Source organism: Podarcis cretensis (genome assembly GCF_951804945.1).
Source record: "Podarcis cretensis genome assembly, chromosome: 12".
Lineage (NCBI taxonomy): Eukaryota > Metazoa > Chordata > Lepidosauria > Squamata > Lacertidae > Podarcis > Podarcis cretensis.
This window is the reverse complement of record NC_137181.1, coordinates 12,513,579-12,539,341: the sequence shown is the minus strand read 5'-3', so window position 1 is coordinate 12,539,341 and position 25,763 is coordinate 12,513,579. Positions and strand designations below refer to the sequence as shown.

Genomic DNA, 25,763 nt, shown 5'->3' with positions numbered 1-25,763 from the left:
AATGTTTTGTGTATTTCTACTGAAGTTAGGTTGAACTCATATCTGCTGTTATAATTTTTCTTGAAATAATTTTTAATGAAATAAATATGCAAAAAATGAATTCACAGAACTAAACTCACTCAAGGTGAATTACATTTGCAAAATTATATTGTACATAATGGAACTAATTATAAACTGAGTATATGTTATTTAAAAACTAGTATCGAACTACTGTTTCAGCAAGAACAATGTCTGGGTAAGGTGCAGCCAGTTCCCAAAGATTCTTTTAAAAAGTACAATTCCTTCCATGGATTATCTATGAATCCAATAACATATCTCCATTCAGTGATTTTGAGGATTTCAATAATTTGGGTTTGGCAGTTACTACAGAATTCTTTAATTTATATAGGTTGAAATAATTAGCATTTGTCTCACCTGACAGCATGCCATGTTTTGTGCATTTGTGTTTCTGAAAATGAAGGGCCATATATGACAAAAAAAGAACACATGATTCATATGGAGCAGCTGCAGGTATAAATTCTGATGGTTTAATGTTTAAACATGGCAGGTGGGACACTGAACACTACTGACAGACTTGCAATGCACTTTGAAGCCACTGCACTAAATGTTAGCGGAAGTTAGTTGAACTTTTCTCACACACTACATTTTTGCAAGGTATAGAAAGTACATACTTTAGCCAAGTAGGTTCGTAACTGCCTTTTAAAGAAACCTCTTCACTGCTGAAACTTGGCAACTAGATCAACGTACCTTTTTTAGACGTCATTGGCACCATAACTTTTGAAGGTGTTTGTACTTATGTGCTCACACTGGAAAATAGCACAGCCAGAACAGAAAGTACAGCAAGTCCACCATCAAGGCATTGGAAATGATTTATAGGAAAAGCATATGGAAATACCTGCTGTCCTTAAAATGAATATGCTTTCCATGTGGCTTTCAGTGATGGTTGCCTCTTCTGCAGCATCTGTGTGTCATATTTCTTGCCTGTAAAACATTTGCCACATTTATGTTCTGTATAATTGCTACACTGAATATTTTATGTATGTTTATTCTTATAAAAGAGTTTTGGAACACGGCATAAAACCATGTCATTTTTCAGATTCAAAAAGCATGTGAACCTGTTCAATGCTAAACATCTGGTAGGAACCCACCTTTCTCACTCAGTTTAAGAAATAGTAAAATGTTCACTGTAAAATGGTCATCAGGTAGGTGAAATGTATACAGAACTCAGGCCTTTAAATTTCAGGAATCAGGCTGGGGAAGCAGGTAGTCAAAACGTCCACCACTTGGAATTCCTAAACATGTTGCTGCAACCTCTGTTTCTAGCGGAGGCTCCCCTTGAGCACCTGCCAATGCACTGGACTAATGGTACTTTGTCACACAATTCAGTAAGAGCCACTGAGAACCTAAAAGCCTTTATCTCTTCCCCAATTTTAATTACTCCACATGGCCCTGTGCCACCTTGCTCATGCTACAATACGAGGAGATTTTTAAAGGTTGTAATGGGCAAAAAACCGAAAGCACCACAGCATTCATGGAGCTTCCAGTCTACACTTTCAACAACTCTTGTTCCGTTCTCAAAGTTATCAGGGCAGCATTCCATGCTTGACGTAGCAGCTATGCTGCAAAGGTAGCGCTTGATACAGACCGTTCTCAACAAATACGATTACTCCTTGTACTAGCACAGGGGCCAGCAAACTTTTTCAGCTGGGGGCCGGTCTACTGTTCCTCAGACCTTGTGGGGGGCTGGACTATATTTTGAAGAAGAAAAAAGAACGAATTCCTATGCCCCACAAATAACCCAGAGATGCATTCTAAATAAAAGCACACATTCCACTCATGTAAAAACACGCTGATTCCCAGACCATCCGTGGGCCAGATTGAGAAGGCTATTGGGCCGTATTTGGCCCCCGGGCCTTAGTTTGCGTATGCATGTACTAGCACCTTCAGCACCAACTCATCAACTTTCATTTGCCTTCGTCTTTTCTCTTCCTCTGAAAGCGGAAATAAGAAACCAGTCTTCATGGTGCACTGCCCCTTTCAGCTAAAGCCCAGTGCCATAAGGAATCTAGGGAGGATCCCAGAGGGTCAGAGACTGTCCTCTCCCAGGACTTGTGATATATTACATCAAGCTGCCTTAGATCATATGAATCTTGAGGAAGCTATCTTAACACATTGTACACCAGTAAACCAACATTCATCTCAGTTGCAGTATTGCTTCTATGGGTTGCTAATGAGAAAATGTGAAACACAGTTGAATGACCAAATTAACATAATGGAGAACTAATAATGTACTGCCAATTGCTTTGCTTGCACAAATAAAGGTTCCTTGTCAGAAGAGCCTGCTGGATCAGGCCAATAGCCCATCTAGTCCAGCATCATGTTATCACAGTGGCCAACCGGATGCCTGTAGGAAACCCACAAACACGTCCTGAGCTCAAGAACATTCTCCCTTTCAGCAGTTGGTATTGGGAAGATTTCAGCAGTTGGTATTGGGCTTTCAGCAGTTGGTATTGGGAAGATTTACTGCCTCAAGCTGTTGGAGGTAGAGCAGAGTCATTGTGGCTAGTAACCACCAATAGCTATGAATTTGTCTAATCTTTTAAAGCTGTGAAGTCCTTAATCTCAGGGCTGTGGGTTCAAGCCCCATGTTGAGTGAAAGATTCCTGCATAGCAGAGGATTGGATTAGATGATTCTCGTGGTGCCTTCCAATTTTATTATTTTATTTATTAAGTTGGTGGCCATCACTGCCTCCTGGGAGAGTTGAGTTCCATATTTTGACTATGTGCTCCATGAAGAAGTACTTCCTTTTATCTATCCTTGGTTTTGCATCTAGTAGATCTTAGGCACAAAAGCAGCCTACCATGAGGAAACCCATGAAACACATTTTCCTTTTTAAAGAGCAGATTACATCTAAAATTACTTACCTCATACATGGCCACCATAATAATTTGCATGCTGTTTTGCCCAGAGCCTACTCACAAAATGCTTCAGGGAGGCTAACTTTGCCCTTGCTGCCAGGTTTTCCTATGAATATAGATTTAAAATGCACAATTAGTTGCTCATGAAATCCACTTAAAGTAATTGATGTAGGTAGAAGTGTGATATTTAAGAAATTACAAGTGGATTTAGGCTCTCTCGTTCAGTGGTAGAGCTCATCCTTTGCATACAGGTCTCGGTTTCAGTTCCCAACTTCTCCAGGTAGGGAAAGAGTGGCTGCAGTCTGAAATCCTTTAGTTTTGGAGCAATGGTCTTTCTGATACAACTGGACTTCTAATGCTCACCATTCCAGGCCAGTATGGCCAGTGGTCAGGTGCAAGGTGAGTTTTGGCCCAATATTTGAAGGGCCAAACGTTCCCAACCTCTGGCAAAGGCATTACAGAGCTAGATGTACGAATGGTCTGACTCAGTATACATAAAATCTTACATAGAAAACAGAAATATGAACAGTCTTTCAAGTTGTGGCTGTTAAGATGGCTTCAGTTTAGAACAAAGTAGCCTAACAGAGTTGATAGGCGCATAATATCAGCACCAGCCTCCACCACCTGATGTAGCTTAACGGGGACATGCAAAACAGTTCACAAGGGACAAAAAAATACAGGAGACAGAGACTATGCCCTTAATACTGCTCTGAAGGGATTTCAAGCACCATCACACCAGGTATGCTGGTGCAACTATTTCCTTTCAGCAGGAGAGTAAGCAGTTCAAGGAAAAGCAGTAAATGCTCAGTCTTCCCCACTCAGAATGCCAGTTCTCCTCCATATTGTAATTCCAATTTCTCCAAGTGCCCTTCCTTATGCTGCTCAAGAAGAGGAACAGACACATGTAAGAGAGAGGTATCAGCAGACTTGAAGACACCAAGGTTTGCAGAAGGACAAAGTAGTCTTTAGAGGAGTGGGGACTCTAAGAGGGCCCCCAAAACAGCTCAATGAGAACTGAGCCTAGTTTGCATGCTGAGCAATGCTGCGGAGGGAAGGGGAGGGGGAGCAATGTGAGCTTTCTACAGAACCAGATGAAATGCAAGACCTGCGCAGGGGGATGGCGGGCTACTAAAATTTTAATCAGAACCAAATGTTATGGGTTGAGGCTCTATTTTCTGCAGGACCCAAGTAGTCTAGGAGGAGATGAATACCTGAATGACAGCTGCAAAGGCCAAATCTGAGGGGCAAGGTTGTCTTATTGGCAGTTGGAATTGACGAAAAGGTCTTCCAGCTATTGCAGAAACCACTGGGTAGTTCGGTTAAAGTATGGTGCTGATAATGCCAGGTTCACAGGTCCATGTCTTATTCCCTTCTAACTATGATTCCATGAAACTTGCCCATGATAGAGGAAAGTGTGAAACAGTCGGCAGAATGTGCGTCCAACTCAGTCCCTCTCTTGCCTCAGGATCACAGGAGCAGCCATCTATTTTGGTCCCAGGTGGGAATGAGCTGCCTGTTGTTGTTGTTGTTGTTGTTGTTGTTGTTGTTGTTGTTGATGATGATGACATTATGCTCATCTGACTTGATTGCCCCAGCCACTTCGGGCGGCTCCCAACAAATTAAAATATAAAATCAAAATAAAATCTGCCTATTTGCAATGAGTAACAAAAACACACAAATTTGTCCTTTGCTGCCATCTTGTGTTGAGCTCTTGAATAACTCCCAATTATTTGAAGTTTGATATACTGTACCCATGGACGCAGGTGGCGCTGTGGGTTAAAGCCTCAGCGCCTAGGGCTTGCCGATCGAAAGGTCGGCGGTTCGAATTCCTGCGGCGGGGTGCGCTCCCGCTGCTCGGTCCCAGCGCCTGCCAACCTAGCAGTTTGAAAGCACCTCCGGGTGCAAGTAGATAAATAGGGACCGCTTACCAGCGGGAAGGTAAACGGCGTTTCCGTGTGCGGCTCTGGCTCTGGCTCTGGCCAGAGCAGCGATGTCACGCTGGCCACGTGACCCGGAAGTGTCTCCGGACAGCGCTGGCCCCTGGCCTCTTAAGTGAGATGGGCACACAACCCCAGAGTCTGTCAGGACTGGCCCGTACGGGCAGGGGTACCTTTACCTTTACCTTTACCTTTACCTTTACCTTTACCTTTACCTTTACCTTTACCTTTACCTTTACCTTTACCTTTACCTTTACCCTATTCATCAACCTAGGTGGAATCTACACACGTGTTTAAAACTTTCGCTTGTTCTGAAATTATTTTTTTCAAATTGCTTTGAAAAATGCATTGAATTTGCTATAGCTCCAAGTCGCCATCTAGTACCACAATTGTATATTGCACTTTAAGACACGTTCAAAACGTTTTACAGTATTTGCAGCTGTATAGCCGAGTCTCTATAGGGACGCGGGTGGCGCTGTGGGTAAAACCTCAGTGCCTAGGACTTGCTGATTGTATGGTCGGCGGTTCGAATCCCCGCAGCGGGGTGAGCTCCCGTCGTTCGGTCCCAGCTCCTGCCCACGAAGCAGTTCGAAAGCACTCTTAAGTGCAAGTAGATAAATAGGTACCGCTTTATAGCGGGAAGGTAAATGGCATTTCTGTGTGCTGCGCTGGTGCAGGCTCGCCAGAGCAGCTTCGTCACGCTGACCCGGAAGTGACCTGGAAGTGTCTTTGGACGGCACCGGCTCACGGCCTCTAGAGCGAGATGAGCACGCAACCCTAGAGTCGGACACGACTGGCCCGTAGGGGCAGGGGTACCTTTACCTTTACCTTTAGCTGAGTCTCTAGTTTGAATATTTCCTAACTTCCTAACTGACTGTTTTATATTAATATTTGATTTTGACATTAGAGATGGCAGTGTACAATAGTAAACAATGTACTTTTTGTTATAGAGAAATGGTGCATAATTTTATATACAATTAAAGGGTAAATATTTTACACTTTTTAAATAACATTTAATGAACTCTGACTTTATTTGATATCTGATCTTCATTGGTATTTTGCTTTGGTTTTTGATAGTTTGCAGAAGCAGGGTAAATATTATGGTGTCACCCATCACACAGTAATAAGTACTGGACATCATAGCATGCCAAGTATCAAAGATATGAAATAATATTCAGCATTTACTACAATTTGATCACTGTTGCATCATAATACTTTCTGTATTGACAATATTTGAGAGACTGAACACAGTATTGTTCAGTAGCTGATGATACTGAAAGCTAGCATTCAATAGTGTCTAGCGACTTACCAACAACATGCAATGTCGTTTTTGAGGTAAAATATCATGTTCAAATTTCTACTGCAATACAATAACTATATATTAGTTGTGGCCATAAAACTTGAGAAAATAGACTTGCCATTTAAGATAAGAACAAAAATGATTAAAACATAATGAAATAGCACTTAATTTCTGCTTACTCAAATTTCAAATTTAACAGTTTCCAACAGGTATCTGGTTGGCCAATGTGCAATTCAGAATTTCACAAAATTAGAAATTTTGCCACATTTCAAAAGTTTGCAATTTATTTATTTATTTTTGGTTCCAGGTGTAGTTTGTTTATTCCCTGACACAAATATGAAATGTACCAAAAAAGAGGTACAATGATTATTAATATCACATCTCAAACACCTCCTTGTTTTAAGAATGGCTGATGCATCACTGTTTTTCAAATGTTCTTCATTGCTAGGGCTGTTTAAAAATATCAAAGTCCTTTTGTGTTATAATTGCTGTGTCAGATGCAGTCTTCCTGTGGTTTTACTATTTTCCTGTTTCTTCTGTGGTCCTGCATTAACATTGACAGTTTTGTCAGGCTCACACCAGTAAAACCACCGCAACCTTAAAGCCAGATTTCTTAGAGAGTCTTCATATTAAAATTCCTCTTGTCATTCCATATTTTTGTCATTCCGTCAACAGCTTTGTGCAGCGCTAGTGGCTTAAGCTGGCTGCTTCCCAAGAGATCAAGACAGAGGACATTGGTAAAACAAACACCCCCCCATGCCCTACTTCTTAAAACCATTCATATGACAGGGAGGGATTTGATTCCATTAATAATAATAAAAAATGGCCAAGTTTAACTTGTTTGCCAACTTAAAAGAGAGACCCCAAACTATATACACCTTTCTCTTCAGATATTTGCCATCCAAATATTTTGGGGGGTGGGAGTTTATATTGAAAGACAACTCAATATCTTAGAAATATAATTATTCCTAGGATATTTCCAAATTAAAGTCTGTGTGAAGCCAGGACGATCCTTTCACTGTTTTTCAAAGGCACCCTCCTCCTCAGATGAGGTCGCCTCCTGCAAATAGGGAAATATAAAGCACCATTCCATTTGCCAAAAGGTCATGTATCAGGGTATGCATAGCCATCTGTGGCGTTTGCCCGCTCGTTTAGAAAATGTCTGTACAGGGGGGAGAGAAAGGGTTAAAATGTAGACCAATAGGAAAGCCGGAGGCGGAGCCTACCTGTTTATAAAAGGGCTTAGCCCGAGGTTTGAGTTAGTTGTTGGTGGTTAGTTGGTTGGTTTTAGTGGGTTGGTTGGGAAAGGCAGTTGGAAATGCAGTTGGAATTAGAGAGACAGTTGGTGCAGTTGGTTCTTGTGTAAGGGGAGGTAGAAGAGTTAGAGACAGGATAAAAATAAGACTAAGAAGGTAAAGAGTAACAATGTTTTGAATGCAGTTAAAGTTTATTTGTGTCTGTAATAAACTACACTCTTCTTTGTTAACTTGAGAACCTGACTGAGACTAAGTGATTTACCAGGGAGGACCTGGTTGGTGGCAGCGGATTAGTGGTGGACGGGTCAATAGTCCGTGAGACGACCGGGGGCTCTGTACAAACGCCACACCACCCTTTCTAAGCTAGTCACTGATGACCTCCCACCAAGGGGTGAAGGAGCTCTCCTTGCACTTTTGCATCTGATCTAGGATTTAGGGGTGTGTGATCAGGGTGCACGCACTGGGGCGCTGAGCCGAGAGGGCACCGCCTTAAAGCCCGGTAAGTGAGGCATCAGGCTTGGGGAACGAAGCATGAGGGTCTGACAGGGTCCTAGAGTCCTCCCGCCTCCTTCCCAAAACCTAGGGAGGATCTACACTCATGTTTTTTAACTCTAAAAAAGAGAGATCAGGAATGGTTCTGATAACCATATAGCCATGTGATGTTCATTTTTAATGTTGATAATGTGTTATTAAAATGTGGTGCCAGAGGGCGCTGCAGAGCAACACCCCCCCCCCCTTCCAAAAACCAGGTAGACTTTGTGGAATGGGACTTTTTCTGTCTTGATGTTTTGGAATGGTATTTTTAATATCGTTCTGATAAAAGGTTGAGTGTAGATCCAGCCCTCGTTAGCACTTTTCCAGCTTGGGAAGGAGGAAGGAGGGCTCTCGGACGCTGCCAGGGCCTCACACCTCCTTACCAAAGCTGGGTACCTCCTTATCCGCCCTTTTGAAGTGTGTTGGGGGAAGGGGGTTTATTGGGTTATTTTTGTTTTTATTTTTTATGTATTTTGTGTTATAATCACCTCAAGACTTGTGGGTATAGGGCAGTATACTAACTAACTAGCTAGCTAACTAACTAGTTAACTAATTTGGGAAAGCAGCATGAGGGCTGGGGAGGGCACCACATTTTGGCTTCACACAGGATGCCATGGTATCCAAGTCCGCCACTGATTGTATGCTGACAAAATTTACCATTTTGTCCACTTTGTCTTTGATTATCTTTGCTACTTTGGGGGAACTTCAAATAGAGCTTGTTCCCCTTTGGTGTGGGGTGAGTTACAGCAAAAGTGATTTTGGAACTAAATCTTAAATGTATTTAGGAAAGAGAATTTTTTTAAAAAAAAAAAACGATGGCCCACATTTTCCGCTAGGGGGAGTGATGCCTGCATTCAGAGAGACACAACAAAACATCAAAACTGGGACTGCAGCAACACTCAGTGAATTGGTAGCATTACAAATTGCTCCTCGGTTTAAGAAGCTTCCAGTTAGCCTTTGCAGTTTTTTTTTTACAAGGCGCACCTTGCATCTAAAATGGAGCTGAAGAGAGACCCTGTGTGTACAAGACTGAAGGAATAAAGCTTTGTGATGGAACTGAAAGCCTCCTTATCTCAGCTGGTGTTGGCACTAGTCATTATATCCATAAAAATCACCCTTCAGCATCCGACGTCTTGATGAAGTGCTCTCTGCCTACCCTGCTGGAGCTGACACAGAGCTTGGAAGCTGCAGGGTCACAGAGAGCGGAAGCAAAGGTGGCCATGTGCAAACAGTGGCACACATGCAGACAGAGCCCCAGTTATTTTTTAATTAGGACTGTAGCGATGTCATCATTAGAAGCCAGACTGTCAGATGTTCAGAAGAAGCAACAATGCCTTTCTGTGTAGGCCAGGGAAAGGGGAGAGGAGGAATGAGCACCCTAGGTAGTATGGTGTAGTGGTTAAAGTGCAGGCCTTAGAGCAGGGTGATCTGGATACAAATCCTTGATCAGCCACAATGCACTCTCTCTCAGTCTAACTCACTTTGAAAGGCTGCTTTGAGCTCCTTGGACAAAGGATGAGATAAAAACGCAAATAATAATTAAGTCTCTGACCTGGCATATTTTCCCTCTTCAGTATGCAACAGTTTTGCAAAAGTGGATCTTGATTAGCTGTACTAAACTAAGTGATACTTCATCCTTTCCTAGGAAGCTGCCTTGTTCCAGGTCAGACCATTTGTCCATCTGGCCCAGACCTGCTTACTCATGACTAAGCAGAGAGGCCTCACCCACCATCACCTGCTACCCGACCCATACAATTTTATCTCATAGTATTGTAGAGGGATCCCCAGGGTCATCTAGTCCAACCCCCTGCAATTATCTTCCACTTCTCCTCCAAGGAACTCAGAGTGACATGCATGATTCTGCCCATCCCACTTCTTTATTATTATTATTATTAATTATTGCTAATATTATTAATTGAATGTATATACCGGCCTATGGACGCGGGTGGCACTGTGGGTTAAACCACAGAGCCTAGGACTTGCCGATCAGAAGGTCGGCGGTTTGAATCCCTGCCGGTGATCTCCCGTTCCCCGGTCCCAGCTCCTGCCAACCTAGCAGTTTGAAAGCACGTCAAAGTGCAAGTAGATAAATAGGTACCGCTCCGGCGGGAAGGTAAACGGAGTTTCCGTGCGCTGCTCAGGTTCACCAGAAGCAGCTTAGTCATGCTGGCCACATGACCGGAAGCTGTACGCCGGCTCCCTCGGCCAATAAAGCAAGATGAGCGCCCCAACCCCAGAGTCATCCATGACTGGACCTAACAGTCAGGGGTCCCTTTACCTTTACCTTATACCACCCTATACCTGCAGGTCTCAGGGTGGTCCACAGAGTAACAACCCTGTGAGGTAGGTTAGGCTGAATGACTGTGGCTTGCCCTGGTCTCAGGTCCTGGGGTCCTGCTGGCCTGGAAGGATCTCCTGCTCTGATCCAGCCAGGCTGGTTTTCTATAAAGCCGAATGTCCCTTTGCTTGCAGTACCTGGGAAGAGTCTCTTCCCTTTTCCACCTGCCTTGACTGTTGTGTTAACTGTCATGCTGTGTTAATGAGCTTGTTTGTTACATATTTTATTTATGGATGCTTTAATGTAGGCGTTCTCCTCTGTATTTTAATTAAAGGTCTATGAGAACCTCAGAAACAGAAAATGAAAACCATACAGGTTTTTTTAAGTTTGGTAGAAAAGAGCCTGGACAACTGTTTGAGTGTTTATGAGTTTTCTGTCCATGCTGTCTTCTTTCCAAGACGAGTGGCACAGATCCAGGACCGATTCTTGTATGTCGCCAGCACAGACTCAGGTTGTGATGACTGCCTGCACAGTAGAGATCTCTCTGCTTCACAACCTGACCCCTTCCATCATACTCATCTATGTCCAACTATAGGCAATGCTTATAAGTGGTGGTGGTGGGGTATATCATTAACTCATCGCTGTGGGTCTTTGCTTCAGACAGTTGCTTATGCAACTTCACTAGCTGGAGACACAGAGCTGTGGTTTCTGTGGTCAGTCCCTTAGGTGCAGACAATTTAGAGGCCACCTCAACCCCCTCCCCCGTGGTTAGAAACCTAACCACACTTCTAGCCTTGTGGTTTAGGGTCTTCTCTGGAGTAGGTCTAATATAATTCTGCCGTGTCTTTCTCTGCTCAAGTGCTATGAAACGCGACTCTTGGTCTTTGATCACTGGTGCAACATCCATGTGTCAGAGATAATTCAACCAACTGTGGATTTGCATTGCTGCTTAGACAATATACTCAAGCAGGCAATTTCGTTAGCTAGCTGTGAGTGCACTGGATAATTTCATTAGCTTGATATGCGTGGTTACTTCTTCATTTCCTTCATGTGGTAATTGTTGCCTACTTTTCCTTGGATAGTTTCCTTCGCAGCGTTATCATTAACGTTGGTTCCAGTTATTCTGAAGGAACATTCCCCTCCTCCCGCAACTTATTATTATGTGATGCATTCCACTCCCTACTGTCTTCTGAGTAAAATTAGTGCCATTCAGCTGTTTAGTTATAAATACCATTTACATCCTGGTACAGGTAGTTTAGTTTTGCCGAATCAATTTTCTGGACCTGAGAGAGTCACTGTGCAGACCACAAAGTGTCAAGTGACCACAACACTTTTGCTAGATATACAGACTGATTCACAGCCAAGATAATCAAAGTATTTGTAGACACGAGCAGATGCAACTGATTTTGGACTAGCCAACGGTTTATGTGTCTGGACTAATAGGCCAGCTCGTGTTGGCATCTAGATTGATCCTTCTAACATTTTCTAAATATATATAAACTGCTACCAACATGAGTTTGACCAAACTGTGGGAGGCAGTGGAAGACAGGAGTGCCTGGCGTGCTCTGGTCCATGGGGTTACGAAGAGTCAGACACGACTAAACGACTAAACAACAATATAAACTGCAAATTCTTTCATTCTAAACTCTCACCTGTTATGTTTCTGCTAATTCCTCCTTCTCTAGGCACAATTTGTCCTGTGGTGTACCTTGACTCTTAGCTAAACACATATGCGTGTTAGGACAGGGGTAAGAAATATCAACAACCTCAGATATGCAGATGACACAACCTTGATGGCAGAAAGTGAGGAGGAATTAAAGAACCTTTTATTGAGGGTGAAAGAGGAGAGTGCAAAATATGGTCTGAAGCTCAACATCAAAAAAACGAAGATCATGGCTACGGGTCCCATCACCTCCTGGCAAATAGAAGGGGAAGAAATGGAGGCAGTGAGAGATTTTACTTTCTTGGGCTCCATGATCACTGCAGATGGTGACAGCAGCCACGAAATTAAAAGACGCCTGCTTCTTGGGAGAAGGGCAATGACAGGCCTAGACAGCATCTTGAGAAGTAGAGACATCACCTTGCCAACAAAGGTCCGTATAGTTAAAGCTATGGTTTTCCCAGTAGTGATGTATGGAAGTGAGAGCTGGACCATAAAGAAGGCTGATCGCCGAAGAATTGATGCTTTTGAATTATGGTGCTGGAGGAGACTCTTGAGAGTCCCATGGACTGCAAGAAGATCAAACCTCTCCATTCTGAAGGAAATCAGCCCTGAGTGCTCACTGGAAGGACAGATTGTGAAGCTGAGGCTCCAGTACTTTGGCCACCTCATGAGAAGAGAAGACTCCCTGGAGAAGACCCTGATGTTGGGAAAGATGGAGGGCACAAGGAGAAGGGGGCGACAGAGGACGAGATGGTTGGATAGTGTTTTCGAGGTTACCAGCATGAGTCTGACCAAGCTGCGGGGGGCAGTGGAGGACAGGAGTGCCTGGCGTTCTCTGGTCCATGGGGTCACGAAGAGTCGGACACGACTAAACGACTAAACAACAACAACAACATATGGATAAGGAAACAAATGGCAATCCTTGTCTCACTGGCCATTGCCAGCCACTTGAAAGTCCCACACTGCTCCCAGATGACTGCAAATCTGCAAGATGTTATTTTGTGGAGGCAGGTTCAAGAAACTTGTGCCTATTCTACCCAAACAGATTGCTACTGCATGCCTTTTGGGGAGCACTGATGAATTGGCCTTATGCACAATTGGCCTTTGCCCAGTTTAGCCACCTAGAAATGAAATGGAACAAAGCAGTCCTTAAAAGAAAGTGCTTTGTTTGGCTTTACTGCAGGCATGGGCAAACTTGGCCCTCCAGATGTCTTTGCGACTACAACTCCCATCATCCCTAGCTAGCAGGACCAGTGGTCAGGGATGATGGGAATTGTAGTCCCAAAACTTCTGGAGGGCCAAGTTTGCCTGTGCCTGCTTTACTGCAATGTGACTAGTTTTTCTTACGGTGATTGAGTTCATCTCTAAGAAAAAGAGACAGCAGCAAATAACGGCACAAGAAGAAAAAGTGCTATGGGGAATGGAGGGTGGATTTTGAAGGCAGAAAGGACAGGGGCTCATCATTGCTATGTGTGGGAAATCCCCCTTTTTGGTCCCAAGGACCCTCAGGGTCCTAGGTTGACTCTTTGTGTCATAGACTATTGTAGGTAGTCTATGATTAGTGTATACCAAGGGGGCTTAGATTTTTGTCACAGGATTAGTTTTTTATATTCTACAGTAATTGGTAATTACAGAATTCTTTAGCATATTCTATATATTCTATATATTTAGAATTCCTTAGCATATTCCATAGTGTAGGGCATACCTACCTAGCTACCCCCTATTTTCCTAGCGCCTAGTGGTCCCCTTAAGCGTCCCACACTGGTCTCTTCCTGGATCCCTATAGGCTTAACAGCCAGAAATGCTCCCTTGCCTCAGATTCTACTTGCAGCCAATCCGGTTTCTTCCTGCCTTCACTGCTTTTTCTCCTATCTGCAAGGTTCTCTGAAACTGAAACACACAGATTTTGTTTGTCTGTGGCACAATGGCCCTTGTGAAACATGGGAAATGCCAAGGTTCTCTGTCTTTTCCCTTTGACTCCTTCCGCTTCCCTTCCCTTCCGCTCTTAGTTTTCTTGGTGACTTCCCCCTCATCGCTCCTGTGTCCTGCTTTTTATGGCCACTATCAGCATGTGAGCAATGCTCCTCAGCTGTGGCCACCTTGCCACCTCCTGTATTTTCCTTGGAGCAAGCTGGGAGATGAACTGCCTAGAAGGCTGTGAGAACAGCAGCTCCGGCCTCCTCCTTGCATCCAAGCTCCAGGAAAGAAAGCCCTTGATCCATCCAAAGCAAACTAAAGTTTTACTAGCACAGGAGATGGGAATAGTTGCTGGACCACTAAATAGCTGCAGGCTGTGTGTTTCTGGGGACACTGGGTCCTCCATTTCCTTGCTGCACAAAGTTTTAAAGGCGAATCAGAAACTGCCTTATATTTCAGGATTCCCTCACTTCCCACCCCCAATACTGAGGGTTTGTGGACAAACAGTTGATGCCCCATTCAGATGTTGACAAACAACCTATGGCAGCAATTCTCAACCTGTGGTCCCCAGATGTTGTTGGACTACAGCTCCCATCATCCCTAGCTAGCAAGGCCAGAGCTCAGGGATGATGGGAGTTGTAGTCTAACATCATCTGGGGACCCACAGGTTGACCTATGGACTAAATACAGCTAGTAAATGAAGCCACTGGAGGAAGAACTCAGCTCGCAAGAAAACCAAACCAGCTTATCCTTATTGAATCTCTGCAATTGTGCATGAAAACCATGGACGTGCAAATTCAGACCCATAAAAGTGCTCCATTGTCATCTCTCCAAATCACCTAGCAGGATATTAAGAGGCTCAGTGATGTCAGGGTTGCCCTCAGCCACCCCTAGAAGCATCACTGGGTGAACAGGGGCTGGTTGCTCAGAAATATTCCCAGGCAAATACCCTATGGCTGGCCTGAGCTATGTTGCATCATGAAGATAAGAATTAGCCAGAGGAGTCGATCATCTTGGCTAACCTGCTTGGGCGTCTTGTGAAAGGGTAGTTAGGAATGCTTAAAGGTAAAGGTAAAGGTACCCCTGCCCGTACGGGCCAGTCTTGACAGACTCTGGGGTTGTGCGCCCATCTCACTTAAGAGGCCAGGGGCCAGCGCTGTCCGGAGACACTTCCGGGTCACGTGGCCAGCGTGACATCGCTGCTCTGGCGAGCCAGAGCCGCACACGGAAACGCCGTTTACCTTCCCGCTGGTAAGCGGTCCCTATTTATCTACTTGCACCCGGAGGTGCTTTCGAACTGCTAGGTTGGCAGGCGCTGGGACCGAGCAGCGGGAGCGCACCCCGCCGCAGGGATTCGAACCGCCGACCTTTCGATCGGCAAGTCCTAGGCGCTGAGGCTTTAACCCACAGCGCCACCTGCGTCCCTCTTAGGAATGCTTAGGAAGGCTGAATAACTGGCTCAATTAGTTGTTATTCTAACCTGGTCTCCCCCCGACACATTCAGTTCTGCACAACTGAAAACAGCCTCCTAAATGTCACGAACAGACATTATACTGCCAAGGGGAGGGGATTCCTTTTTAAAATGATTATTCTTTCTTTCTCTCTTTGCAAGAAGGTGTCGCAGAGCTGCAGTTTAAATCCTGCCAGGTCCCAGGAGCTGGAGCCGAAACCTTCCGGCAAGGTTGATTAAGTCCAGCAATAGACACCCGTCATCCCTGCAACGCAGTAGGGGTAAAATTAAATGAATGGTAGCTTGTCGTGGCCAGAACTCCAATATTAATAAGTGTCACGCTGAGCTCAATGCACCGGCCAATGCATAATTTATCTGGCTTCATAAATATCAAAACATGCCACAGCTGCTAGGACTTTCGGCGCAAACCCCACAAATATTGCTTTAATTATTCAGTGGCTCGGCTCGGCAGAAGCCAGTCAACCAACCACTTCAAAGGTAGAGTTTAATAAAGTATCATTTGCAAGAGACCATCCAGAATGGGATGACGGCACTGCCCTTTATTGAGGGATGCAGTGCAATGGGCTAAAAACCTTATCAGAGGGCAGAAATCCCACAGAATGAGGACCCACTCAATGGGCTAAGTAAAACATCTGAACAGTGCCCTCGCTAGTGACTGAGACATACCAAAAAATAACAACAAAAATCACAAATAGGTCTATTTTCTCAGAAGGAAACTGACTAATGTTAAATAGATTTGTAGGAGACTGGTGGTATAGGAGGGAGGGAAGCCTTCATGATTTAAACATACGCAACACAGGTTAACTAAATACATGTATCAATCTAATATAGAACAAGTATTTACATACCCACCCAGCCAACTGAACAAAGCTGTTTACTTCTTAGACTGTAAACAATACTCTCATTTAGAACTATAAACAGCCACACTGTTTGGAATCAGCTAATTTTAGAATTCTACTGTTATTATTTATATCTCACCTTTTCTTCAAGGTGCTCCAAGGTGGCATGCATGGTTCTTCACTTCCCATTATTCTCACCATCTTGCATCTACAAGCCTCCCAAACTGTCCTTCCCTTGCCCTGTTAAGGTCATATGCATTTAAAGTATACTTACATCACTTAAAAAGCTCTGGTCTTCCCCAAAGAATCGTGGGACCCCAAATTCATTAAGGGTCTCCTAACAACTCTCAGCACCTGCAACAAACTACAGTCCCCAGAGGGTTGAGCCATGACTGTTAAAATGGCATAAGAGTGCTTTAAATGTTTGGTGTGGAAGTCATAAAGCATTACAAATCATTTAACCTCACCCATTCTCCTGATCTGTCCTTCACCCGAGTCTGTTCCATGGCTATACCTAGCAGAGAAGTAGGGAGTCTGCAGCCTTCCAGATAATCCTGACCATTGGCCATGCTGGCTGGGGCTGATGGGCTTTGTAGTCCAACAAGACCTGGAAGGCCATGGGCTAGCAGGGCAGCTCTGTCTTCTAAGGTCTTTCACCCAGAACGGCAGCTGGAGGGAACTGACCAGAGCACTGGCCAAACTGCAAGCTCCTAGGTGAGTTTCCTTACAAGCTCATTCATCCTGAGCAAAGCCCCAGCGTGATCTTCAATGAAAGGAGAGTGTCTGAATGAGACACAGGTGTGTTTGGAAACAGGTGTGCCCTATTGGTTCACTAATCAGAGAGCTCCCTGTAAGCTGGCCTCTCCAAGGGAAACCCAAGTTCACCAGCTTGTTTTCCTATGCTGAGCTTAGCTGAAAGGCAAGAGGATGTCCTTTTTGTTTCATAAATTCCATATATATTTGATATTCAGGTCTAGAAGGCTTTTAGTTCTTGTCTGTGGCAGGAGAAAGGTCCCAGGTTTAATTCTCAGCATCTTCAAGGCAGGGGTGAAATGGTTCCTGATCTAAAACCCTGGAGGGCCCCTGGCAGTCAGTGTAGATAATATTGAGCTATGAGGACAAATGGCCTGCTATAATAATAATAATAAGAATATCCCACCCATCTGACTGTGTTTCCCCAGTATAAGGCAGCTCCCTACAGTCCTACATTCCTTTTTGTAAAAAAATTCAAATTTCCACTTTAACAATCCAATCAAATCACATTAAATATTCCAAATTATACATATACATATCAAATAATCCAAATATTCTGCCAAATTATAATTTTTTGAATAGGACTTCCCATGCTTCAAGTTCAGAGGGCTCTGATCATCTCATATCTCTACTGCTTTTCATAGTCATTTCCGATGGTTCCTCTAATTCTTTCTGTTGCTAACCTTCCTTCTTTTACAGCCTCTGAGTTGTTCTCACAAGCGAGTTGAAACAAGCAATGATATGTTTCTGTGTGGATTTTATGTCTATAGTCCTACATTCCTTTGCCCAACAACATTTGAAATCCTAGGGGAAAAATGTGCGGGTGTGTTCATGTCACACATGCTGCTGCCACGTCCCTGCTGCAGGAAGCCGGTAACGAGAATATTCAATGCTGCATGTTTCCTGTACAAACTGTGTGTCAGTTCAAATACCCAGAGCAGATTGCATTTCAATTGTGTGGATGACAGATGCTACAATCGCAAAGAACAGGTTGGGCTGTTGATGAACGCGAGAGAGAGCGCAGGAATTGGAGCCCGAAGCAAATGAATGATGCTCCTTGCATCTAGACAGACAAGAGGCAGGAACAGCTTGCTGTATCTCACATGAGTGTTTCATTGGGGAAGTGAGGGTGGGTGGAAAAAAGCCAGGGCTGCATTTTGCGTTTAGTTGCTGCCTGCCCTTTCTGCAGCACACTGTCTTCTTCCAGTCACACTGCTCTTGAATGAACAAGAAACTTTGCTAACCCATTGAGACCAACTGATCTTGACAGGGTGTTTAATGGCACACAGACACATATATATATCTCCTTTCCCAGTAGTGCCTTGATTGTACCAAACAGTGGTATCCAGTCACTGTATCTGACACACACTAACAGCTAGAGAAGTTATTAAATGATAATACAATGGGTACAATTAATAATGTATTACTAATTAGAACTATTATAGCCAATCATTACTATTTTTGCATGGCTCAGTCTGAAGGGAATAGCTAGTTATTCAACGAACTGGAAAATCACAAATTTACAGATCTCAAATAGCTCTCTGATACTGAATCAGACCTCAGATTCATTTAGCTTCAATGCTATTTGCTTTTCAAAACTCTTCATCACATATTTTTAGGTGCCAGGAAAAAATGTCTCTCTGTAACCAGGCCTTTGGCTGATTAAGCAACCTATGGCCTTTTAAATGTGTTTGTGGGAAGAGTAGTTATTAGTTTGCTTTTGGGTTTTTGTTATGTATTTTGTGTTCCAATTTTGTATTTTTATATTGTAAAGCACCCTGTGATCTTCGGGTGAAGGGCAGTATACCAATTTAATAAATGATAGTAATAATAATATATGGTCCATGGGGTCACAAAGAGTCGGATACGACTAAATGACTAAACAACAACAATAATAATATAATGCACTTTTGTACTCTATTTTCACTATATGTACCACAGTCCATGCATTTTTATACTTTACATGGCTTGGAGAACTGCGTTGCAGAATTGGGAGAAGTTTGAATTTCGCAGGGTAGCTGTGTTTCAGTTGGCCTATTGTTTCTGAGAATGCATTTGGCAAGTTTGCTGTTAAATGCAAACTGAATCACATTTCTCTCCCATTCCCATAGGATGGGGTCCTGGGAGTTGTAGTCTAAAACAGCTGGAGGGCACCACGTTGACTATCCCTGGTGCAGAAGGTATGTGACAAAGTGAAAGTGGAAGATGGATCAAAGGACCTTGATGCCAATGGCACTCAGTGTGGGGAAAATGTGAGTGAGAGTTGGGGCCTGTAATGATGCCCCCATCACCATAAGAAGCAAAGGAGGAGCAGGGAAGCATGGTGTAGTGGTTAAGAGTGGTGGGCTCGTAATCTGGTGAACCGGGTTCGCGTCTCCACTCCTCCACATGCAGCTGCTGGGTGACCTTGGGCCAGTCACACTTCTCTGATGTCTCTCAGCCTCACTCACCTCACAGAGTGTTTGTTGTGGGGGAGGAAGGGAAAGGAGATTGTTAGCCGCTTTGAGACTCCTTAAGGAGAGTGAAAGGCGGGATATCAAGTCCAAACTCCTCCTCCTCCTCCATTTGGCTTGCAGGGAAAATACTGAGGCATATTGCACAATGCAGACGGTCAAGGATGGTTTCAGTGCCTTCTATGAACGGCCATGTATTACGGAACAAAAAGTAAGCACAGCAACCTGGTGGTAAAATAATGCTTTATTTTATGGATGAACAAACACTACTATGGCGCAGCTGGGCTTTCCCTCTACAAAAGGTTACGAACAGAGCAGTCAGTGAGCTCCTCTGCTCAAATTCATTTCAGGCATACCAGCCACAAAAAGATTATTGAAACCTGGACATATGTAGCATTCACATGGTCTATTTGGAATTTGGCCGGAGGAAGCAGCATTATTCTGCAATCCCTGTTCATGTGAATTCTGATGAACGATAAATTATGAGAGAGAGAGAGAGAGAGAGAGAGAGAGAGAGGAAGGAAGGAAGGAAGGAAGGAAGGAAGGAAGGGAAGAGAAGAGAAATGTCCTCACTCCCCACTGGAATTATCTCCCATGGTGATCTAATTACCACCAACAGCCAACAGACTGAACCTAAAACGAAACAGAGGAAAACGAGGAATGCTGCGAAAGTGATCTGCATCGCACTGCTGCCTGGGATGGGCAATTTACCAACAGCCACAATGTAAAAATGTAGAAATTGGCATTGACATTCAAGCTGTCCAAATAATAATAATAATAGTAATAATAATAAAGGATCGCACAATTGATATAGTTCGAATGAATACCTCTAAGGGGTCTTAATAAACAAACAAGTGTTATTGCATGCATGCTGAACACAAGACGTAATAATACTGGATTGCAGAAGGGACTCGGGGAGGGAGACTCGACAAATCAAAGACTTACATTCCTGTTATATACAACAAAATGAATTATACAGTATTCATACTAGCTGTACATTTGGTCAGAATAATTTACATTAGCCAAAACAGACAAAGGAAGAAGAAAAGGTGTGAGGGGGTTCACAATGGTTTGAAATATATTTGTCTCTCCCAGGACTCTAGCGAGGAGGGGTTGGGGCGTGGGAATAGGAGGGAACTGTAGCGAGGAAGAGGGCTGCGTTTAGAAGCCAATGAGGAAAAAAGAAATGCAAACTTGCAATCCCAAAACCTAGCTTTCATCATCACAACAAGAGATAAGACCAAAAAAAAAAAAAAAAAAAAAAAGCACTTTTGTTAGCACTGATTAAAATGCATACCTTATTGTGATGGTAATATCTGCAGATTTGGGATGATTACAGTCAACACAGGTTGGAGCCACGGAAGAGTTGGGAGAGAAGAAATTGCAACTGAGTAGGCAACCCATGCTTTGATCTAGCCAGGCCGCTGACATAGCAAGGTAGGAAATCTTAGCCTCTAAACACTGTCAAGATCTGACCCTTTAGGTCAGGGGTCGGCAACCTAAGGCCCATGGGCCACAAGCAGCCCAAGCGGGTCGTTTAACCGCCTCCTGAGATGCCCCCAAACCAAGCCGCTCACTTGGTGAGACCCCATGCGCTGTACTAAACCAGCGCGGTGCGGGGACTCGCTTTTGCGGTGCTGAAAAGTGCATCTGCGCAGGCACAGACGCCAGAAATCGCAGGCGCACACACAATTCGGCCCACAGAGGGATCGCCGCTGGAGTGAACCGACCCTGGCAAGGTAAACCTTGCCGACCCCTGCTTTAGGTCCCAAAGAGATGCCCCACATTTGCTCCACCCATTCTCCACAACAATGAGGACCAGAAGATTGCTGTTTTGCTTGACAGCTGCAGTTCTTGACCTTGCATTGGTAGGCCTTTAAAATATGTGGTGTGACAATTGTCAGGCAGATTTTGTTGCCCCTCCCCTGCCCCATGACGACTTCGGGTTGTTGTTTTTTAAAAGCATTGGACAGATTGCTTAAAAGCCTGTTTCATGTTAACAAGACCCAAAAAGCAAAAAGCTAAGTTGTAATCAGTGCATCAAAGAAATCTCCAGGAAGAGAGTTCCTGCATGTTTTAGGAAGAAAGGGGATCCTACACCATGTAGTCTACTGTTTTTAAGCAATTTCTCCCCTCTCCCCTTACCCAGAATACATTGCAGAGCTAAAGGATTAGTACAAGGCCGAAGGAAAAGGAAGTGGCAGATAAACACTATATACAGAAAGACCTATACAGTGCATGAACTTTAATTAAAAGTTAGTGTGACTACAGCAGGGCTTGCTACAAAGGAAACCTCTGCTTAGCGGAGCAGTTCTGTAGCAACGACCAATTCTCCAAAATGCAGAGGACAATGGGCAAACAACACATAAATTGGTACCTTGGAAAAATAATTGTGCTATAATCTTTATTCCATGGTTGGTAGTCTTATCTGAGACAATGAGGCGCTAACTAAGGGAACCCTAACACAGACGGATGGTGGGTTTTTCATTCCTACCACTTGAATACTTTCAATGCAAAGGGGTTTGTTTAATAGTCATCTTGGGGGAATCTCCTTCTAAGTCCAGTTTCCTGATTTGAGCATCTTACTCCAGAAGTCACTTTGTGGCAAGAGAAGACAAGAAGATCCTTTCTTTTCTTTTTCTCATTTTGAACAGCAGTTTCTGCTGAGTTCCTCATGCTTAAATGTTCTCCCATTCAGGAAAGAGTCATGATCTAGTACAAGCAGCAGGCGGACTGCTTCTCCTTTGCAGTTTTTGTTAAATACATGCTCATGTAATGCTTCTTTCTCCGGGGGGGAAACAGAGAGATTCAGTTGCATATTATTATTATTATTATTATTTATTATAAACTGCCTCGTGCTCATGAGCACAAGCCTGAAGGGTTATTCCTCATCGTCTTCCTCTTTCGTTGATACTATGGGGGGTTTGTCCTGGGGTTTGAAACACTCCGCGAAGAAATTGACCACCGACTTGTACAGGTGCTGCTCCAGGGCTGGGTTGTTGAAGTAATGACCTTCATCGGGGTATATCTGAAAAGAAAGGAAGGCCGCCATGAGCAGGTGGACAGGTAAAGATGTGCCACAGCTGGAGTTGAAATCCACCTTGAGAAACATCCAAGCTCATCCTCTCAAATCCAGAGCAGCCTTGCTATCCCCTGGGCTAAACGCAGAGGTGGTGAGGGCATTTGACCCTTAAAAATATGAAGTAAGCGGCAATGATTCATTGGGCAAGAGATGTGGGACATAATATAGTGATGTCTTCGTGGAAGAAGTTGTGGAAGAGTAACCCGAGATTTAGGGACGCGGGTAGCGCTGTGGGTTAAACCACAGAGTCTAGCACTTGCCGATTAGAAGGTCGGCGGTTCGCCAGAAGCGGCTTAGTCATGCTGGCCACATGTACGCCGGCTCCCTTGGCCAATAAAGCCAGATGAGCGCCGCAACCCCAGAGTCGGCTACGACTGGACCTAATGGTCAGGGGACCCTTTACCTTTACTTTTAACCCAAGATTTACTGCTTGTAACACTCTAAGAAAAAGCTATATGAAGATTATTTATAGACTGCATTTAACACCAAAAAAAGTTAGTCAAAATGTACAAAACAAAGTCAAGTATGTGTTAGAAGTGTAAAAGGACAGAAGGAACTTTTTTTCTGTATGTGGTGGCCTTGTAAAAAAAGCCAAGGGATATTGGGAAATGATATATAATGAGATTAAAAAGATGTTCTAGTTGAAGATTCCCAAGAAACCTGAAGCTTTTCTTCTAGGAATTATAGATAATGATGTACCCAAAGAGTTGGTTAACATTTTTATGTATCTAACAACAACAGCACAAATACTGTATGACCAAAGATGGAAAGGAGGAGAGGTTACAACAAAGGAAGAATGGCTTTTGACAATGATGGAGTACGTGGAACTGGCAAGATGAACAGCAATGATTAGAGACCAAAATGATGAAAAATTCACTGAGGACTGGAAGCCTTTTATTATCTAAAGAATTACTATAGTGAGATGAAAATGCAAGCAATTAATGCAACAGCATTAATTATTAAGATAAATAGGTTAAAATTGATGTTTTGTATATATTATGTGAAATGTGCAACATTCAATGGTAAATAGGGAAACCATGGAAGGGGAGAACAAGAAGTTAATGGATAAAGTAATTTATGGCCTTATTTACAAAGAAAGAAAGAAAGAAAGAAAGAAAGAAAGAAAGAAAGAAAGAAAGAAAGAAAGAGAAAGAAAGTCAAAATAATTGGCAACTGGACAGCCACCTCTTTGTCTCAGGCTTCCTTTGGCCTAACTGGGCAGCAGTAGCAGGAAGCCAAATGAAGTCTAGACGAGGACTTACCTTTGGATCTGGCTAAAGGGAAATTGCTGGTGGGAGGAGGTGCTCCCAGTGGGAGAGTGTGTTTTTCCACCAGGCACAGAACTGGGGCTGGTCGATTAATGACCCTGTTTATGACCATTCCCATGATGGGATGAAGGCCCTCTCCTGTGGGGCAAGCACTGTTGTCTTTCTTCCAAGGATTCTGGGACTGGAAAATACTCTGTGTTGTGGCTCAGGGGCTACACTGCTGCTTCCCACTTTTCTGGACCCAAAGGTGGATTTTGGGTCTTTTGGGGCTGGGGAAGTGGGAAGCAGAGGGGGGCAATCAATGAGAGGACTACAGAGGTCTTTTTTATTACATTGAATGTTCACAAAACCCCCGCCCTTTGGGGTCTTATTATAAGATACTTGTGCACCCCTAACAGCTATCTCCTGTGGCTTGCTACTTCATTGGTATAGTTGTGGAGTTTGCCGTTTTGAGGCTTTTAAAGCTGCATCCTTCAATAGGCAAACCACAGAACAGAACATGCCTATTGATCCTCCTCCTTATAGCAGCCAGTTTCCATGCCCCAACTTCTACTTTTCCATATTATTGCATGTTTGCAATGTGGGGTTATCAATCTCTGGCAGCCACTAAGAGCCACGATTGTCCATGTGGTCAAAAAGTACATCACTGCAATTTCGCTATAAAGCACCGCACTGACTGAATGCAAAATTACCTATGCAGATAATGTGTATTAATGAAAAGAACATGAACACATAACAATACTTTACCTGCAAGCTGTAATTAGCCTTTGCCCTAATTAGGTGTGTGATGAGGTCAGCAGTGTGCTGGAAGTGGATTTTCTCTGTAAAATCAGATTAGGATCATTAAGTGCCAGAATAATGATAAAAACTGAATAATAATAATTTTAAACATGCAAAATGTGCTGTTAACAGATTGTGTTTGCAGAGGCCTTACCATCAGCAGTTGCATGAATGATCAAAAACTTCTTATCTTTCATGGACATCGCTTTATGTGCCAGTTTAGTAGTCTGAGATTAAAAGAGAGGTGAGTTTCAGCATTTTATGTCCTTGCACTAATAGTTCTTTGAGAACTTTACTGAGCATGAAAATTAACCAGTGGACTTAACAACAACAAGGCAGCACCTGCTGGGCTTTGGAACTGCCTTCCTGAGAAATGCGACAGGCATCTTCGCTCAGCTGTTTTAGACGCCTGCTGAAAACTGTTGCTGTTTCTGCAAGCCCACCCAGACCTAGAATTTGGACTCATAAAGGCCCTAAGGAGAGGCAGCGCCACTCTCTAATCAAGTTAACCTGGCACTATTTTAGTTTAGGTTCAGGTACTGCTTGCATTTTAAGGAATGGCAATGCAGATGTTTTATACTGCCCTGGTACCCTTTTAATTGTTTCATGGCTTCACCGTTTTTGAGATCTTGTATTATCCAACGCTTAAATTTTTGGAAGCCATCCAGCGATTTATTTATTTTGCTGCATTGGAAGGCAAGATTTAAACCCCCTAAACAGATGAGCACACCTGTGATAATGCATGAAACACGCACACAGCCTCCGCCACCAGCGGATTCTCCTGCGATCCAAATTTTGTGCCGGCAAGCAGCACCGAGAGGGCAGGGCTAAAAATCAAAGCTGTGTGTTACATTTGGGCTAAAAATAGAGGCTCCTTCTGCCAGCTCTGTTATCCAAGTCATTACCTCATATGCTTTATTGTCAATCCCTTGTAATCCCAAGTATCTTTCTGAAAAGGCCGAAGCTGAAACAAACAAAGGGAAATCAGTGAGGCATTACCAAGCTCAGACCAATATTTCAAACAGCAAAAAAAATAAATAAAACCAACTGTGCTTTCTTTGGCCTGGTTTCTTCTATGAGGTGCTTGCAAGCTTTTTAATTTTGGAGGATTTTTTTCACTTTATTTATCGGGGGAAATAAAGATTTTTAAACAAAGATACCATTTTATCCTTTTGGGCATGTTGCTGGCCAAAACTGAAAGGAATTATCTGTCCCAGACACCACTCAGGTGCTGAGATTATAACTGGAGTTTGTCCCCAAAGTGCCATCTGCAGTCAGGCATGGGGAGGTCACCACCTGGGGAGAAGATGGCC

At 43.6% G+C, this 25,763-nt stretch overlaps 1 protein-coding gene and 2 long non-coding RNA genes across 10 annotated transcripts in view; 1 reads left to right on the top strand and 2 right to left on the bottom strand.

Moving 5' to 3' along the window:
- Window positions 1-269: 269 nt before the first annotated feature.
- On the bottom strand, window positions 270-7,483 carry LOC307199306. The gene is made up of 3 exons (XR_013831842.1): window positions 7,383-7,483; window positions 2,926-3,025; window positions 270-981 (listed from the first exon to the last, which is right to left on the bottom strand). It is a non-coding gene; the product is annotated as an uncharacterized lncRNA (long non-coding RNA).
- A 5-nt stretch (window positions 7,484-7,488) lies between these two features.
- LOC307199385 lies at window positions 7,489-20,281 on the top strand. 2 transcript variants are annotated; one of them, XR_013831954.1, is made up of 3 exons: window positions 7,489-7,568; window positions 18,979-19,047; window positions 19,444-20,281. It is a non-coding gene; the product is annotated as an uncharacterized lncRNA (long non-coding RNA). The 2 variants fall into 2 exon arrangements; XR_013831955.1 differs by lacking the exon at window positions 7,489-7,568 and having other exon boundaries at window positions 18,175-19,047.
- DPP6 (dipeptidyl peptidase like 6) overlaps window positions 19,547-25,763 on the bottom strand; it is a 506,101-nt gene continuing 499,884 nt past the window's right edge. For 6 of the 7 annotated variants that reach the window (XM_079946663.1, XM_079946665.1, XM_079946662.1 and 3 more), the window contains exons 23-26: window positions 25,356-25,414; window positions 24,605-24,677; window positions 24,418-24,491; window positions 19,547-22,348 (exon numbers count right to left, since the gene is read on the bottom strand). In XM_079946663.1, the coding sequence (XP_079802789.1) occupies window positions 22,202-22,348; window positions 24,418-24,491; window positions 24,605-24,677; window positions 25,356-25,414 (353 nt within the window). In that variant the 3' untranslated portion in view covers window positions 19,547-22,201. The remainder of the gene's footprint in view (window positions 22,349-24,417; window positions 24,492-24,604; window positions 24,678-25,355; window positions 25,415-25,763) is intronic. The other variant, XR_013831809.1, reaches the window with a different exon arrangement.